Below are 19,621 nucleotides of genomic sequence, written 5' to 3'. Positions count from 1 at the left end.
AGAGATTCTGCATTTCATGTATTTGTCCTATGGTTTCACCACCAACACAGTTATTGCATTCATTCAGGAACAAATAAACCAAAGAATGTATAGAACTCCTATAGATATAAGCTAATTTTCTCCCAACTTATAGTACATTATAAGCACAGTATTAGTAAATGTTTAATTGAGTAAAATCAGTGAATAAGTAAGCCCCAGTTAAGTTTTATTTTCTTAAAATTGATTCTTTAGCCCGGCCAGTGTGGCTTAGTGGATTGAGCATCATCCCATGCACCAAGAGGTCGCTGGTTTGATTCCCAGTCAGGGCACGTGCCCGAGTTGCACACTTTATTCCCCAGTAGGGGGTATGTAGGAGGCAGCCAATTGACATGATGTTTCTCTCTCTCTTTTAAAAAAATCAATAAAAACATTTGAACAAAATTGATTCTTTACATTCTTATTTTTCCCACCTCCTCCATCACAAGAAACTTAAATAAATATAATAGTTAATTTAAATAATTTAACCACTCTTTTTCTAACTTCCCAGTGTCTTGAGCATTTTATTAGTCAGTTTTCAGATTCAAAGCTTGTTTTGATATATGAAAAGTTAAGAGGTCCCTCTGGTGGAACATTTAGGAAATACATAGCATTATGTTCATGAAAAGACAGGTTGAGGTTTTTTATTTTGGTTTTTTGTTTTCCTCCCTCTTCTCTCCTCTCCTGCCCCCCAAGACCTTCCAATTTTATTTTCAAAAAGAGCACTCCAGAACAATCAAGGCAGACTCAGAGATTAACTCACACAGATTGTTTTTTAAGTTTAATGTTGGGAGCTTTATGTGATAATTTTCCAATAGAACCATGTAATGAATGGGTGGTTCAGTTTTAAAACCTATTTAATCTTTAAAACAATGAATATGTTTAAGATTTGTGAAAAAATTAGGAAAGAAGATAGCTACAAATGTGCCAAATTATGGGTCTCGATAGACTTTTATGGCCTAGCTTAGAATGCTTATCACTGTTAATAAAACTGTGTTTTTGTGGAAAAATAAAGTGCTTTTGGAAACGGAATGAGGAAGTTTCATAATAATTACAATTTATCCAGTACAGCAGGTCCTTGAATAATGTCATTTCATTCTGTGTAATTTCATTATAAAGTTGATGAGATCAAAATAAACTGATGAACAAAATAGATCCAGAGACATAGAGGCATGGAACAGACTGAGGGATCTCAGAGGGAAGGTGGGGGTGGGGGAGTGTGTAGGGAGAGATTAATCAAAGAACTTATATGCATAAATGCATAACCCAGGGACACAGACAGTAGTATGGGGGAAGGCCTGGGGATGGAGGGGATCAGTTGGGGAAAAGAGGGGACATCTGTAATACTTTCAACAATAAAGATAAATTAAAAAAAAAAAAGTCGAGATGCCATAGGAACTTAACTCGTTTCTATCACTTAGCTTGTGATAAAATTGGTTTTGTCATACGTCCTATCACTTCAAGTTTTAGAGCCTATCCATAAAGTTAAGTGAGGACTTACTGTACAGTTTATCTTAGTATTTTCTGTGTGTTATTTCTCATACCATAATGATCCATCAAGGTAGGTGGTAATAGATCCACTTTATAAAGAAACTAACACTCTGAGGGGTTTAATGATTAGGTCATCCAGCTAGTAAGTAATGGCACTGGAAATGAATCACTATACTGTTCTGTTTCTTAGATGGAAGGACTGGGTTCGTAACCCCTAACTCCATCTATTAGGTGGGCAAGGGACTGACCATGAATAATGGTTGGAATCTGAAGAAGTGATAAAAATAGATACATCTACATAAATGACATATTTTCCTTTGTCCTCACTTAAGGTTATACATATAGCTAGTCAATAATGGAGCCATGATTTGATCCCAGGCCTGCTTAATTCTAAGGACTGTGTTCTGTCCATTATTCCTGGAGGTGAAAGATCAAGTTCCCATTAAAATAATCAAGAGTTAAATCATAGTCACTATTGTATTGATTTTTGTGTCATATATTTTAATTAATTTAAAAGGTAGCATTTTATATATAGCTTATATCATTTCACAACCAGAACATTTACTAACTGGAAAGCCACATAGCTATTATTAACATGTAAATTGTACATTTTATGACTGTCCTCAATAGGTTTTTAATACTTGCTTGACTTCTCTCTGTAACACTTTCTTTTCCCCTTCTTACTAATGCTTTGTTGTTGTTTTTTAAATGACTGAGTCTGTTATAGAAACAGTATTATTTTTGTACTTTGGAACTGTAATCCAAGTTCAGAGCATCTGACATGGGTTTTAAAATACACATTTTGGGACCCTGCCTGGGTTTCTCAGTGGTTAGAGCATTGGCCTCACACATAAGGGTCTCCGGTTTAATTCCCGGTCAAGGGCACACACCTTGTGTCTCTCTCACATCGATGTTTCTCTCTCTCTCTGGCCTCCCCCCTCCCTTTCACTCTCTCTAAAAAAAAAATCCATGGAAAAATATCCTCAGGTGAGGATTAACTAGAGGAAAAAAAAATTACACATTTTTGGCCACTTATTTTGAAAATAAGGTAGATATGGAATTGGGAATTGTGTGTGCGCACACATGTGTGTACACACACATATGGGTTAAAATAGATTTGTTAAAGATTTGGGAAAACATCCTTTGAATTTAGATTTATATGAAGCAGTCAGCAGTTTGTTGACTAAGCTATTGCCTGTAAGTAAATAGTAATAAGTAGAATAATAAACCTACTTTTAAAATTAAAAACTTAGTTTTATCCTGATTTTTGTCATCAGTGATTAGAAAATGGGTGTTTTATGAGGGCAAGAATGCCTTAACTTAGGGGTTGGCAAAGTACTGTCCATGTGCCTGTTTTTGTATGGCCTGCTAGCTGTGGTTTTACAACATTTTTAAACGTTGCTTTAAAAATGATAGAGACAAGAAATATTAAAATCTTTACTCTGGCACTTCACAGATGTAGTTGGCCTACCCTTGCCTAACTTAATACCTTTCCATGTGGCTACAAAAACAATAATAAAATACTTTAGACTCTTAAAACCAGGTAGATGTTATGTATACTATAATGATAGCATCAACTGTTTAATTAGCATAAGCCAGAAAGAAATTCAGCTTCTACAGCCTTCCAATTATAATACTGTAGAACTCTATATTGTATAGATATTTGTGGAAGTATTGGCCTATTTTTTATGAAGTTTTAAATAAATTATCAATTGGTTTTTGAAAATGTGTACTCATAAAGGAACATTGTATGGTTCTGTTGTATCCCAGATAGTGAGTGGATATCAAATGGTATTAACATGAGAAGGAAAACAGAAAATGAGAAAATAACAAGATACCCTTTTCTTAGCCGCCTTATTTTATAATTAGAAGTATTAAGCTCTTGGTTCTGCCACATTAAGCGCTTAGCTTATTAGAGTGCATGTCCTTGTTAATTTGAACCATTATGTACATTTTTTAGGGTAATTAATGAAGGCAGTCTTCTGCCTCCTAAAATGTTTATATTTAAAATATACAACTAGTAAAGTTGGAAATTTATTTCTTTTAGCATTATTTGAAACTTATGTTTATAGTTTAGCATTCAAAATTCTATGTAATAAAACAAAAATGTCATAATCTGCATATTGTAGTAATACAAACTGAAGCACGTATATGCACATAAAGGTAAATACAGTGTATATATTTCATTGATTTTTAAAAAAAATATTTTTATTGATTTCAGATCGAGGAGGGGAGAGGGAGAGATAGAAACATCAATGATGAGAGTCATTGATTGGCTGCCTCCTGCATCCCCCCTACTGGGGATTGAGCCTGAAACCTGGGCATGTTCCCTCACCTGTGATCGAACCGGGATCTCCTGGTTCCTAGGTCAATGCTCAACCGCTGAGCCACGCCCGGCCGGGCTCATTGATTTTTAAAACATGTCTTTGAAGTCTGCTATAGTGTCTGTATTTGAAGAATTAAGTTTTTGAAAGGAACTAAATGAGTACAAAAATCCTTTTTAAAAAACCTATATATTACAAAGAAGAATTGGTACAATGTCTCCAGCTCCGTGGATAACACATATTAATCTTGTTTTGTGGATTTTGAAAGTCCTGTATGCAGTACTGATCACTTATCTGCAGGGATACATTCCACAACCCCCAGTGAATGCCCAAAATCTCAGGTAGTACTAAACCCTATAAATACGTTTTTTCCTGTACATGCATATCTATGATAGTTTAATTTTTAAATTAGGGACAATAAGAGGTTAACAATAACTAGTAATAAAATAGAATAATTATAAAATATACTATAATATAAGTTATGTAAACGTGGTCACTCTTTTCAGGGGATCCCTTGCTGAAGTCTTCATATGGGCTCAGTGCTTTCTGGCGCATCCCATTGCCATCAGTCAGAACAGGTTTTCTGTTCATGTCTTCTACCCACAAATTTAAAGCCTTTTCCATCTTACTAAGCACTTATGTACTGTGGCTATAATTCTTGCAGTTTGAGGTGTGATAACATAATTAGCAAGAGTTTCTTTTTCCTTTTTCATACTTTTCACAGATAGAAGATTAGTTTTTAATGTAGACCTTAGCAGCCTCAGCATACAAATTTTTTTTTTAAATTAAATCGAGAACTTTCACCTTTTCACTTAAAGGAAGCACTTTACAACTTCTCTTTGGCATATCTGAATTGTCAGCATCACTACCCTTGTACTTTGGGGCCTTTATTAAATAAAGTAGTTTTACGTGAACACAAGTACTGCAATACCACGACAGTCAATCTGATAACTGAAAAGGCTGCTAAGTGACAGGGAACGTACATATTGTGGATGCACTGGACAAAAGGATGATTCACATCCTGGGTGGGATGGAGTGGGGATGGTGTGAGATTTCATCACACCACTCAGAATGGCAGGCAATTTAAAACTTATTGTTTATTTCTGGAATTTTCCATGTAATATTTTTGAATCGTAGTTGACTGAAACTGAGCAAAGCGAAACTGAGGATAAGGGGAACTACCCTAGAGTGTGCCTTAGCTTCCTCTGACCCATGCAGTGTAATTCGAAGTATGTTCTCTTGGTGCTGCTGCTTCACATTTTTTCTTCTCTAGTTTTACAGCAATGATTATGAGTTCTGTTTGATTTTTAGTTATACACAAAGTGATTTCTAGTAGTATAACAAAACAGTCATTGTCTGAAGTTATTTTTGTATAATTGTATTGCATAACATTTTAAGGCAGTATTAAAATCACTTCATTTTCTAGTTTTTACTCACAAGTACATAACTTTTATAGTTTTAAATATATATAAATTGAATGTTGTAGTTTTACTATTTTAAGCATATAGCTATTTAGCTCTCAAGATTATTTCTGAAATTCATAATATCCCATTGAAATTTCATATAGAAACCATTTCTCATTTACTAAATATTTACATTGGCTACAGTTTTTAAAATATTTATAAATACTGAAATGATCACACTTTTTTTTCCCTTCAGATGACAGCCTATAGTTATTTTCCCCATCTGAAAAATCCTGGTATTAGTAATAATTATTACACATAAGTAATAATGTCTGGCAAGATTAGTTCTACTTATAAAGCATTTTCAAATTTTAGATATTAAAATACCAATTTCATATTAGGAAGTAAATTTACTGATCAAATGAAAACCTTGTGATTTCCAATGCTATTGAATCTGTTGATAAAATGTAATAGCTATTATTTACAAATTTCATTTTTTAAAAGGGATTTAAAAACTGACTTCTTATATTTACTTTAGAAATTCATTCTTTTTACTTTTAAAAGTACATGAAAACATACTTTTGAATAGAACATAAGCTCCATGAGCATAGGGAGTTTTGATTGTTTTGTTTAGTGCTACATGTCTAGGTCCTAGAACAGTACCTAACACATGGGAATCCTCAATAAGCATTGAATGAAAGAAATTTCAAGGATGTTTATTATAGTACTATTTGATATATTAAAATACCAACTGGAAACACTCTAAATGTTCATTAATAAGGGGTTGATTGATTAAAATAGCCATAAAATGGAATACCATTTTGTTAAAAAAAACTTGGTGTTGTTTCATCTGTACTAACATTAATACCTCATTTTGTGAAAAACAATATATGTAATATGGTGCCACTTTTATTTTTAATAATTTGATTTAAAAATATACAATCCTCCCTGGCTGGTGTGCTCGGTGGTTAGAGCGTCGGCCCACTCACCGAAGGGTCATGTGTTCTATTCCCAGTCAAAGGACACGTACCAGGGTTGCAGGTTCACACCCCACCCCCTTGGGGCTAATGCAGGAGACAACCAGTTGATGTGTCTCTCACATCAATGTTTCTCTCTCTCTTCCCCTCTCTCCCTCCCTTCGATTCTCTCTGAAAAGCAATGGAAAAAATATCCTCAGATGAGGATTAACAACAACAAAATACACAATCCGCCTATGTACAGCAGGTTTTAAATTCTTTGGTTTCAGGATCCTTTTGTATTCCTAAAATTACTGAGGACTCTAAATGGTTTTTGTTTGTGGGATATATATATTTATATTTAGATACATAATTACTGTATTAGAAATTAAAACAAAAAATATAAATTTACATATATGTTTAAAATAATGATGAACGTACATGTTAACATAATATATTTTTATGAAATAACTATTTTTCAAAAATAAAAAATTTAGTGAGAAGTGGTATTTTACATTTTTTTCAAATCTCTTAATGTGTAGCTTAATAAAAGGTGACTGGTTTTCTCATATCTGCTGCTACATTCAGCTGTTATGTTGTGTTGTGTTTTGGCTGAAGTACATCAAGAAAATCTAGCCTTACACAGATATTATTCAAAACAGGGAAAAGTATTTTAATACTCAGATAATTGTAGATATTCTTTGATTCCACATTAAAACTCTACAAGTAGTAGTTTCTTAAAGATAAGTAGTAATGTGGAATTTGAAACCATATCTGAACTTTTTCATACTCAATCTTTAGAATCCATTTTTCATCTCTTTTGCGCTAGAATGGATTTTTTACCTGTGCAAGATTTTATAACCCATGAGTCTGTCATTTGGAAAATATTGGTTTACTGATAGATCTTCCTAATGTTGACACATTTTATTATGTCATACCCAAAAGTCATATTTTTTAATAGCTCACACCAATCTCATTGCAAGGGATTTCAGCTGTTGTGAAGCTTTCAGGCTCATAGTTATGGATACAAGTTTTTAAAAATTCTATTTATCACTTGAAAGCTTGTATTTTATCAGTAGTAATTATGGTCAGTTGTTTTTCTTGAGGTGACAGGCTTACTTTATTTACTTGTTTGAGCAAATGTCTCTGAAATAACCAAGTCTGAATATTTGTCATTTGTTTATCTAAAAAATAGTGTTCCATTTTTTAAAAAGTAGCTAATTCACTCTTTTGATGATACTTAAAAAACAAGTTATTAAAAAAACAAAACCCAAATCTGTAAGTGTAAAAACAGACAAAAAGAGAACAGAGCAAAATATCAACCATGGTTATCTTAGAGTGGTGGGGAAATGGTAACTTTTCCTTTTACTTTTCTGTGATGAATAAATAATACATTTTTGTTCCTCTATATAGTTTAAAGTGTTATGCAAAGTATGTTAATTATAGGACTGCTTAAACACAGAGTCAAATGAATGTGAATTATTAAGAATAGTTAGTTATGTTTTCTATTTTTCTTACTAGGATTTAGGTCCTGAATATGAAGATATATTTAACATCTCATTACAGTGGATTTTCGAAAATGGAAAAGATGTTGGAATAAGGTAAAGGATTTACTTTCCACTTTGATCATTTTGTAGTGTAAGAAGTGATTTTGCCTCTAAATTCTCCCTTAATTATTTTTAATAGGTGTGTCGGTTATGGCCCTGATGAGCAATTGACAAATGTAACTGATGTGCAGTTTTTACAATCCACAAGACCACAGATGTCTTTTTGGTGTCGTTTCCGACGTGCTTTTGTTACTGTCACCCACAGGTTATTGTTGTTATGTTTAGGTAAGTTGTTAGGATGATAAAGAAGATACATTGTAGTCTAGAATTTTTTGTACTTGTTTCACCAAATGCTAGGGCTGAGAATTTATTTCAGTGATGGTTGCCATTATAAATCACATCCAGAAGTTTTTGCTAAGATATAATAATATTTAGGTTTTTAGAAATAATGTCAGCATCAATTTAGAAAACAGTACTTATGAGAAGAAGTGGGAATAAAACTTTGTCATATAAATGTTAAAGAAAAAGGTATAGTGCATAGATGGAAATCTACTTTAAAATATAATAGGAAATTATAAAAAGTAAGCTTAGTTTTAAACTTATAATTTAAGTTTATTAAAATTATTTTTAATTTTAAAACTATTACATGCCTGAATTAAAATTTCATTTAAATTACTAGATTTTATGTGACTATTTTGATTGATAATAGGAATTTAAGAGATTTGTTTTTCTGTCCAAGTCCTTTAAAAGTAATTTACCTAAAATGTAGGGTGTAGTATGTTTAGTCTCACTTTTCTCGTAGTTTAAAGCTGCAAAGGAAAAAGTGTGTGAAACAGTTATGTTACTTTGTTTTCAAAAAATTAAGTTAGAATTTAAATGTTATTGCCATTATTTACAAATTTTAAAAACATTGAAAAAAAACAAACCTAAAAATTGAAAAAATTTTTCAGTTGTCAACGTAATAGAAGAAGTGAGATTAAGATAAACTCTGGATTTTGTTTACTATTAAGTTTTTCTATGGAGTTTTAATTATGTAGCTAATTCAACCCACTAACTTGAAGGTTCATTCCATTATCCCATTATGGCAGTTAAAATAATCACTGTAGAAACTATCATAAGTTTTATTTTCTTTGAATTCTGTTGACCACAAAATTTTAAAGCGCAAAATATGTGAATATTGCAGGTGTAGTGATGGTCTGTGTCGTTCTGCGTTACATGAAATACCGCTGGACAAAAGAGGAAGAGGAAACAAGACAGATGTATGATATGGTGGTAAAGATTATAGGTATAGTATTTTTAAAAATCTAAACTATTTCTAGAATAGTCATTTTGTGATAAACTATAACATGATAACCAGTGATTGATTCATTTGTTTTATTTTCAGATGTTTTACGAAGTCATAATGAAGCTTGCCAGGAAAACAAAGATTTACAACCTTTCATGCCCATTCCACATGTACGAGATTCCTTAATACAGCCTCATGACAGGTGTGTTCATAGTGTTATGAATTGAAGTAAATAAGAATGTTGGCGTTTTCTGTAGTTACGAAAATTATATTGAGAGTTCTGACCCTTCTCAACCAGGATTGTTTTACTGTATAGGCTTTATTTTTATACTTGAAAAACTTCTTTCTAAATTCTTGTCTGTTAACCTCCCTCATTTGAGTGGCAAAATAGACAATTAGATTTCTAAGTCATTCTCATTCTTATACATTTGATTCTTTGTTGTCAATCTCTACCTTCCTTTCATTACTTTCATCTTGATAAAGAAAGAGGCAGTAGCCAATGACGTTTTATTAGTAATGTTTTTAAATATTTTGTTAAATCTTTTAAAATAAAAGAACTAATAACTTCTTAAATAGAAGATGATGCCATATGCTAAAACAATGTTCTTAACCCCAGTAACACATCAGGATCCAGTGGACGTATAGGGGGGGAAAATACTAATGCTTGTGCTCCATCTCTAGAGATCGAAATTCAGTAAATCTGAGGTGAGGTTCAGGCTTCTAAATCTTTTCTGAAAAACTCTGTAACTAGTGAGAAGAACAGCCAGAGTTAACAATAACCACTACCTTCAATTACTAATATTTGAAAAAGATGGCAAGCCAAGATAATAGTCATTTTGTTCACATAATAGGAAAACAATGAAGAAAGTCTGGGATAGAGCTGTTGACTTCCTTGCTGCTAACGAGTCTAGAGTTCGCACAGAAACACGAAGAATAGGTGGTGCGGATTTTCTAGTTTGGCGGTGGATCCAGCCTTCTGCATCCTGTGACAAAATATTAGTAATACCTTCTAAAGTATGGCAAGGTCAAGGTACGTATTTTTAAACAGCAAAAAATACAAGCATACATTTTTTCTATTTTCAATTGCAAAAGTCTTATGTTGTTTAAAATAGCACAATTAAACAAGGTATGAAAGCAAAGCTCCTTTTCCAGTTTCATCCCATAAAAGGAATTAATGTTAGCTTCTTATATATACTTTCACTTTTATCCTCGCTGACAAAAACTTAAATGATTTGTCTTTACTGTAATAGAATATACATTACTTAATTTTTTTCCCCTTTTCACTTAACAAAGCAACTTAGTTATTATAGATTTAATTACATTCTTTCCCTCTTAATTTTTTATGCAGATAAGACACACATATAACTTATGTTTTATATATGCATATGTATGTTTTATAGTAATATATAATGTAAAACATAGTAAATGGAATCATAAGTTTTTAATTGCTCTTTTTTCCAGTTTTTACTTGCGTGCCTCTTTTCCCTTCTATTGCATATCCCCGTTCCAAGTAGCTTTTGTGGGCATCTTTCCATATATATATATTTTTTAATGCTTACATAGTTCCAAAAACATGTATATGTAAGTATATAGGAGGGGTTGGTGATTGGTTTTTATGTAACAAAACCTCTACTAGTGATAACTGTTACTTCACTTGAATTTTTTGTACCTTAATGGTTAATGGAAAAATGAAGTCTCATGGTTAGTTTAATTTGCATTTCAGGACTAGTAGTGAGTTGAGTTTCTTTTAATCTTGCGGGATAAAAGCATATTTTTCATTGTTTGCCAAGCATAATATTTATGGGAAGATAAGTAAATTATTTTGAAATTATAATAAAATCCAGTCTCTCCCTTTTTTTCTAATTTTCACTGTCAAAGAGCTTCAATATACTTAATATAATCATGGCATTAATATGAAGCTTTGACATTGCCAAACATGACACAAAGTAATAAACTATTTGCTTTAAAGGGTACATGCAGAAAAGAGCCCTGACACTAGGAACAGAGAATTCAAAGCCAGTCAGATCTGTTTACCTTAATGCCTGGTTATAATGGGTGTGGAGTCCTTGCCTGATTTCTGCATAGAGCTAGCACTTGGTAATCCTGTATGTATTCCTAGAAAAGGCCATTATGTTGTTCATAGAAATTTTCAAATTGTAATAGTTTGTGTTATTTTTTAAATGTGAGATGTTTAAGATGAATCTAGAGGCAATTTCTTGACCAAATAATAATCCATATTGTTCTTACATATTAGTAGTGGTATGATTTACTTTGTGTGTTAAATTGGATGTTCTGTAAACTTTAGGATTTAAAACCTCAGACTGTTATTTTTACTTTGTCATTTTCTTTAGCTAGGAAAAGACTGTTCAAGTGTTATAAAATACAACTTTGTCCGTTATAGTAGTGGTAATACCCAACATGAATTGATACAATATTTTTAAGTGACCTACTTTTAATTTTTTTAAAAAAATATGTTTTTATTGATTTTAGAGAGAGAGGAAGGGAGAAGGAGGTAGGGAGAGAGAAATAATTATCAGCTGCCTCCTGTACTCTCCCTACTGGGGATTGAGCAGGCAACCTGGGCATATGTCCTGACCTGGAATTGAACCAGTGACCTTTTGGTGCTGGGATAACACTCAACCAACTGACTCACACTGGCCAGGGCCCTACTACTTGTTATATTAGTGTTTTATCAGAGTTCCAGTGTATGAAATGTTCATAAACTATATACCAAGTACTGAGCTGTCTTAATTAGGATATTTCTAAATGTGCCATGTAAAGAATTGTACATTTAATCTTCCTTTACTTGACAGTCTTTGATAAACAGTTACAGAGATTAGGGGTTTCGGCACCTAGAAAGGAATTGAGAGTAAAGTAAGATACCTGCTACTGAATTAGCAAATAGGAAAGAAGTGTAATGGTTGAGATAATTTCCTGCCTTCCTAAAGGTAGGAAATCCTGAGGTAGCTATTGACTTGAAGTATTTGGATGTACCAGTTCAGATTTTGGATGGTTGTGATGATAAAATAGTCTGTAGACTCGTAGCAAGAGAGATTTTAATTCTTTTAAGAAATTCATCATAATAAGAATTGTTACAGGAAGCTAATAAGAAGGTGGCATATTCCTTAATGATAGTTGTACATCTTTTGCCTCATATAGCTCTAATATAGAGAGAATTTAGTTTTAGTATCATATTTTATGCCATTAAATGTATAGTCTGTCTAAATATAAATAACTGATCTAGCTTTTTAAAAATATTAATACATAAAATAAGTTTTGCTTTCATTTCATTATATCTGAACACAAATGTTATGCTATATAAATCTGGCTGTATCCTGAGGGGTTTTGGTAGTTTATGTAAAAAGGTAGTAAATTATTAGCAGGCTTAATGTCTCCTTATAAATGCTATGATTTAATTAAAATAAGGTACATGGCTGAAGGGTTTTTAATTATAGTAATCATACGAATTCACTACCACTACAAGCTGTTGTTATTTAATAGTATTTTTCCCAAGTAATTGTTAAATAATCGACCTTATTGAATTTTTGGTTCAATTTCTAAAAGATAGTTATATATAAATTAGATGATTATATGACATTAGTATCTCTAAAGGTATTTTAAAGCACCAGTTAAAAATCAAACAATACCTGCTAGGGAGCCAGAAAACTATTTATGCCCTGGCAGATGTAGTGTTTGGAATAAACAGCATTTATTTGAGGGATCCAAAGGTAGTTCCCTGAAGTATTTAGTGCATCATTCAGTAACTACTGTATCTCTTCTAGGCCCAGGAAGTGATTAGTTTAGTTAGGGAGACAAAGCATATATTTTAAGAATCAATTTGATCTTTGGGACTACTATCTGACTAGAAGTGGGCAGAATAGTTTCTCCTGGCTCTGTTATTTTGTGGAATTTTGTGCCTAAGCTAGCATGCGGTGGTATGAGCGTGTTTTTTCTCTGGTTCATCCCCTGCTGGCCCAGGCCAGTATTGGAATTTCAGGGAAGTCAGATTGCCTGCAACTAAATGATCATCTAAGAACAGAACCTATTCACTGTTAGAAAAGCCTGGCAAAGATTTTTCATGTCCAGGGACCATTCCTCCTCCCTATATCAGGCACTATTCAAGGACTTCACACCCCAGATATTTCTTATCATTAGATACTTCTGAAATCTTTAATTGATACACTCTGGTCTTTAACCATAAACTCTTCCTTTCAACTTTCTTGCTGTATTTGAGGGTTTTTTTTTTAAAGTCTCCAGAATCTTAATTCTTCAATGCACCTACTTTCTCTAGTTCTTTCTCCTATCTTCTTTTCCTATTCATTTTAGTTTCCATGATTCATCATTCTAATCACTCTTGCGTCATTACGCATCCTTCATCTCATCCTGGTAAATTCCAACCAAGGATGCAACTTTTATTTCTGCCTGTCTGTGTGCAAATAAATGGCTGAGCACAGCAGGAGAAAATCATACATCTTGGCTAACCTAGTACCTACTTAAATCTTCAACTTAGGCACTCAGCACTACCAGACTTTCATATTTTTTCCGTATTTTATTAGTCACTTCACTTTCCTACTCTACTCAATAACAAATTTAGATTTTCTGCCCTCTTTTCAAACCTTTGCCTTTCTTTTCTCTCTTAATTCTCAGTTGATGATGACTCAAGTAGGAGCAGTGAGATTGTACCTACCTCAAATTTCCACCACCCAATCTATAAAATTAACAGAATCCACACTCATTTTCACTTTCTGTTGGAATTGAGGAGTTACCTCATTTACCAGAGACCTGAGCCCTTCCCTCTAGTCTTCTCAAGTATCTTCCCGTACTGTTTTACATTCCCGCATATACTGGATCTTTATATCAACACTTAAAACATGCTGTAGTCTCTCTCATCTTTAAAACAGTGGACTCTACATTGTCCTGTAGCTATTACCCTGTCTACCTATTTAGAGCTAAATAGCATCAAACAGTTTACTCAGTCTTTACCTTTTCACCTCTCAGTTATTCTTCAGCTGACACTAATCTGTTTTACACCCCCATTATTCTAAGGAAACAGCTCTCAAACTTCCATATTGGTAAATCCAATGGATTTCCCCCCCTCTGTCCTTATTTTACTTAGAACCGTTAACAATTGAGCCTGCTTAGAAACTTGCTGCTTTTGACTTTGGGGATGCCACTTTCTTCTGGTTTCCTTGTATCTCTGACCATTCCTTTATTCTTCTTTTCTTCTTTTCCTGGACCTCTAGGTATAAAGTTTCTCAAGGCCATCTTTTCTCTTTCTACCTTTCTCCCTAGATGATCTCATGCTGTGACTTCATTTATCATATATATGTTGATAACTCCCAAATTTATATCTTGAACTAAGTCTTCTGTTTCAGTTTTCAGATTCTTATACCCAGCTATATACTCACCTTCTCTACTAGGAGATGAGCACCACAAATTCAACATGTGCACAAACTCAGTATCTTCTCTTCCCAAACTGACCTCTCCTTTAGTGTTAATGATACATCTTTTTAGTTGGTCCTGCCATAAACCTGGGAGTCATCCATAACTTCTCTCTTACCCCCCTCCATTTGTAGTCTTTAAATGAGTTACATCAGATCCACTCCAAAGTATGTTCCAATTTTATCCACTTATTTTCATCTGCATTGTTGGCCTGTCTTATCCACATTACTATCATTTCCCTCTCAGACAACTATAGTAACCTTCTAACTGGTCTCTTTGTGTTCACTTTTGCTTCTACCTAATTGATTCTCCACATGGCTATTTTTAAAATTTGTAACTTTAAAAGACTTTTTTATATGAATAATCTCATCATATTATTCATTCCTCTCCTGAAAATGTTTGAGTGGTTTTCTGTTGCACTTAGGGTAATGTCTAAATTCTTTAATGTGACCTACATGGTCCTGAACAATGTGACATTTCTCTCTTCGGGTTTATCTTTCTCTTGTCCTCACTCGCCACCATGGCTTTCAGTTACTTGAATAGACCATGCTCCTTCTTGCTTTAGGGGCAGTATATAAGCTGTCACCTTTGCTTAAAATGTCTTTTACTCCTCTTTTCACATTTCTTATTTTTATTTATACTTTAGGTCCCAGCAGAAATGTCCCTGCCTTAGTGAAGTGTTATGTGATATTTTCAGACTTCAGCTTAAGTTACCTAAACAGCTTTCTGTACTGTTCTTTCTTAGAATTTACCACAATTATGACTTCTTAGGTGAATAATGAATAATACGATGAGATTATTCATAATTCAGAAGTCTTTTAAAGTTACTATTTTTCATGTCTCCCCCACTGAACTGTAAATTCTGTAAGAGCAATGACTGTCTTACTCACCTTAACATCCTGGGGTCCGCCTCATAGTAAAAGTACATAGTGAATATTTTGGAGTGAATTGAATGATTGAATACCTTTTCAATAAAATGGAATAATCGCAAATAGTAAAACTAATTTGTTTTTTGTAGCATTTCATTTAGATAGAAGAAATTCACCACCAAATAGTTTGACACCGTGTCTCAAGATTCGAAATATGTTTGATCCAGTTATGTAAGTATTATGATCAGGGGTATATGTAATTCTTATTTGGAATAATTGGCTGAAAAAAATCAATGATATTTTTATAATGCTATACCTGTAATTGAAAAATCTCTTTTACTTCTGAGTTTCTAACTACAGAAATTTTATATTTTTCTCTTCTCCTTTGTTATATTCCAAGAAAATGTTTAGCCAAAAGACACAGATATATAATGATTTGTAAAACTTTTATAAACCTTCGTGTTCACTGTGAATCCCCATAGCAGATAAATACTTGAGTCAAATTAATGACACACACGATATAAACAGTACTCTTATTAAATGTATAAGTCATGTTTACCAACATTCTTTGCCTCAATAGGCAATAGAGATAAAAATATCTGCTATTTTAAAATTTCTAATCTTATGGTAAAAAATTTGTACAAAGATGTTACATACCTTCCCTTCTACAATCCTGTTTATCCATGTAATATTTGAAAAACTTTTCTGTCTGTTTAATAGTTGGGAAACTTTTCTTTCTATATAATTACAGTAGCACTTGCATCCAGAGAATAGTACAGTCTAAAGTCATTGCCTTAGGATCTATAATATTTCACATATAAGCTATAATAATCTTTAGAATTTGCTTCCTGGAGGCAACTGCTTATCTGTTCAATGATAAGACATTCTGTTTTTTAAAAAAATCCTCACAGTGGAAATTGTTTACATATAAAATACCCATAAGTTCCATCAAATAACTCATTTATTTCAAGAAATAGTTGAGCCCTGGCTGAATACTTCAGTTGGTGGAGAGTCATCCCATACATGAAAGGTTGTGGGTTCAATTTCCGGTTGGGGATACATACTTAGGTTGCAGGTTTGATCCCTGGTCAGGGTAAGAGAGGCAACCAGTCGATATTCCTCCCTCCCTCCCTGCCTCCCTCTCTCTAAAAATCAATAAAACATATCCTCAGGTGAGGATTTAAAACAATTAAAAAAATAGTTGATACAATGAGGTTTCAAATAAGTGATAACAAAATCGGAAATGTGGGGAAGCACTGTCAGTATGTACACAGCCTCTGTTTTGCAGAGATAGAAACAGCGAGGTGGTAATCCTTCTGTTGGGAATCTTACCTCATACTTTAATAGTTAGGAAATCAGTGCCAGTCCAGTATCTTATTACCTAAGATGAAGATTTACTATTGAAAATGTAGCCACCTGTCCCTCTACCCCATGATCTACACATTGGTGCATTACTGCAGCAGGATAGCTTAAAGCTCTCTTAATAGTGAGGTAACTATTTTTGCAAAGTGTCCTGTATTACTCTAATTATTTTGGAGGAGAGAAGCTCAGAATACACTCCAGCAGGTCCTTGAATAACATCGTTTTGTTCAGTTTGTTCAATGTCATTTTGTTATAAAATTGATGAAATGTGTAGGAACTGAACTCCTATTTATATCAGTTAGCCTCTGGTAAAATTGGTTGTCATACGTCATTTCACTTAAAGTTGCAGAACCTATTGACTACGTTAAGTGAGGACTTATTACTATATTTACTAAGAATTTTCCTTAAGTTTAGGAATTTGAAAATGCTGTTAAAAAGAAAATATTAAACTTTTACCAGACCACTCCAACTCATTAAAGTGCTTTTTAACATTTGTATAGAAAGAAAAAAAGAAATGATTGTAGGTATATAGGATAGCACGTGTTCTGCTATGGTGGGCTAATCCTTCATTGTCCCAGCTCTGTGCGTTCTTACACTGGGAAGTGAGAAAAGGGCTGAACTACTGAATGCTAGTATTTTTTTAATCTACCTACTACTAGTATCAAGCATTTATTTACTACTACCTTTAAAAATATGTAGTTTTTTAAACTATCCCCATTCTAATAGGATATGTATGTTTTAAGAGACAAAAGACTTCTTACTGAGTATGAATATGGCTGATATTTGTTTTCATTAATTTTTAGGGAAATAGGGGATCAATGGCATTTGGCAATTCAAGAAGCAATTTTAGAAAAATGCAATGATAATGATGGCATTGTTCATATTGCAGTAGACAAAAATTCACGTGAGGTAAAGTAACTTTTACTACTGAATTCTACGTTTTGAATTTGTTGCTATTAAACTAAGACTGTTCTTTCTTTGATATCACAGGGTTGTGTATATGTTAAATGTCTGTCTCCAGAATATGCTGGGAAAGCTTTTAAGGCATTGCATGGCTCTTGGTTTGATGGTAAGAAATTTGAGTATTATAAACATTTTTAAGAGATAAATTATGGCTTACAATTTAAACTATACCAGATTTTAAATTAAAGATATTTAAGTTAGCATTTTTAGAGTAATAATTTTAGATTACTTTATTTGTGTTTTGTTTTTAACCACAGTTTTTTATAAATTATTAAGTACATTTTTACAGATCTAAAATACTATTTTTATCTTACAACAGGGAAATTGGTTACAGTAAAATATTTACGACTAGATAGATATCACCATCGCTTTCCCCACGCTCTTACTTGCAACACTCCCTTGAAGCCATCAAATAAACATATGAACTCTATGTCTCATCTTCGTCTGCGGACTGGCCTAGCCAATTCTCAAGGAGGTTCCTGAAAAGACTTTTTCTTCCACCCCTAGGACTGTTATTTACAATAGGAAAATTCCTGTTTGGCTTCCTGTCTTCCTTTTTAAATGCTTTTTTGTATGTAATATTTTTATTGAATACAGCTCTGTTTGAACGTTCCAGAAATCTCAAGGTTCCAAAGGGACTTAGCAGTGGGGCAGCAATGCTGAATAGATAAATAATAGTTTCATTCAGTTTTTGGAGCTCATTTAAGCCAGTGCATTTACAGTTTTGCATGAGGAACATTGACTTTATTACTGTATTTTCAGATGTGGTGGTGGTATTTTTGCACCAAACAGTGTTTTTGATAACCACACAAAAGCATGGTGAAGAGGCTTGTATTTCCATAATTTCCTGTGAACTAATGTTGTGAATTCTTGTATACATACAGTAACCTGCATAGTTCCTTACAGGCTAATGTGGTAAAACTGTTCATTTCCCAATTTAACCTTAGGTTTCTATTGCTTGTAAGAGATTCATTTGCTACAGCTGGAATATGGGAAAACTAATTTGGGTTTAGTGGTTACATATAAGTATAAGTGGATGTACATGTACTTAAACTGGCTTTTGTATATATGTATAAATGCTGGTGGTGGCGAAAGTAGTCTTGTTTTGTGAAGATGTCTGCATTAAAGCAGTAAAATAAGCTTCCTATTTTATTCATAATCTAAAGTGTGTATATATATATATGTATGTGTATATATGTGTGTATGTGTATATATATATGTGTGTGTGTGTGTGCATATATACACACACATATATACATATGGCTGTATTATCACATAGATCAAACAGCCAAACACCTGGAAGTATTAGATACAAGTTTCAAATATCTTTTATAGGTTTTATATAAAAATGTCTTGAGTATGATTTTGTGTGAAAGTTTCGATACCAGTTGTAATAGATTCAAATTTATGTGAGCAATAAAGAAGCAATTGGCAGATATTGGAACTGTATTTTGTGAAAAGCTGTATTTATTATAAATACTAGGGCTTCAATATAGTACCATTGGGATCAAGTCATTTTCCCAATCTATTTATAATTTAATAAAATGTTAGCTCCCCTGTTACATGTCAAGTTTAAAGCAGGGCATATTGTTTCAGCAAAATGTGTATCTGAAAAATTATATTTACAGTTTTGGGTCATGAAAAGTTTGCAATATAGTAAATGCACGAGTGACCGTTGCTTTGTGCCTCGATATTTACTTTTTTTCAGTAAAGTTACTTTATTACTGTTTTTTATTTCAGATTAAAATAGTTGTGGAGCAAAGTTTACTTGTAACAACTGGCTTTTTAAAAAAATAATAATAACCTGTTGATATATCATTGTCAGTCCAAATGAATATGTGAAACAGCTGAAGTTGTACCAATTTTGATTTTGTTTAAAGCTCAGTTGCCTCTTTGGTTTTTATTGTATATGTGTTGGGTTTGCAGCATGAACTTGCACAGATAATGCACGTTTTCTGGTTAAA

General features: G+C 32.9%; 1 protein-coding gene across 1 annotated transcript in view; it reads left to right on the top strand.

The window, feature by feature from the left end:
* Positions 1 to 18,857, top strand: part of LEMD3 (LEM domain containing 3) — a 63,726-nt gene extending 44,869 nt beyond the window's left edge. Inside the window, exons 5-13 of the mRNA XM_087814563.1 lie at positions 7,711 to 7,790; positions 7,876 to 8,021; positions 8,920 to 9,021; positions 9,121 to 9,223; positions 9,873 to 10,051; positions 15,482 to 15,563; positions 17,498 to 17,603; positions 17,685 to 17,763; positions 17,977 to 18,857. Of these exons, the coding sequence (XP_087670689.1) occupies positions 7,711 to 7,790; positions 7,876 to 8,021; positions 8,920 to 9,021; positions 9,121 to 9,223; positions 9,873 to 10,051; positions 15,482 to 15,563; positions 17,498 to 17,603; positions 17,685 to 17,763; positions 17,977 to 18,140 (1,041 nt within the window). The 3' untranslated portion in view covers positions 18,141 to 18,857. The remainder of the gene's footprint in view (positions 1 to 7,710; positions 7,791 to 7,875; positions 8,022 to 8,919; positions 9,022 to 9,120; positions 9,224 to 9,872; positions 10,052 to 15,481; positions 15,564 to 17,497; positions 17,604 to 17,684; positions 17,764 to 17,976) is intronic.
* The last annotated feature ends 764 nt before the right edge of the window (positions 18,858 to 19,621 follow it).

This window comes from Miniopterus natalensis, chromosome 2, assembly GCF_054644295.1.
Source record: "Miniopterus natalensis isolate mMinNat1 chromosome 2, mMinNat1.hap1, whole genome shotgun sequence".
NCBI lineage: Eukaryota > Metazoa > Chordata > Mammalia > Chiroptera > Miniopteridae > Miniopterus > Miniopterus natalensis.
Note: the sequence above shows the minus strand (reverse complement) of the source record. Positions and strands in the feature narration are given on the sequence as shown.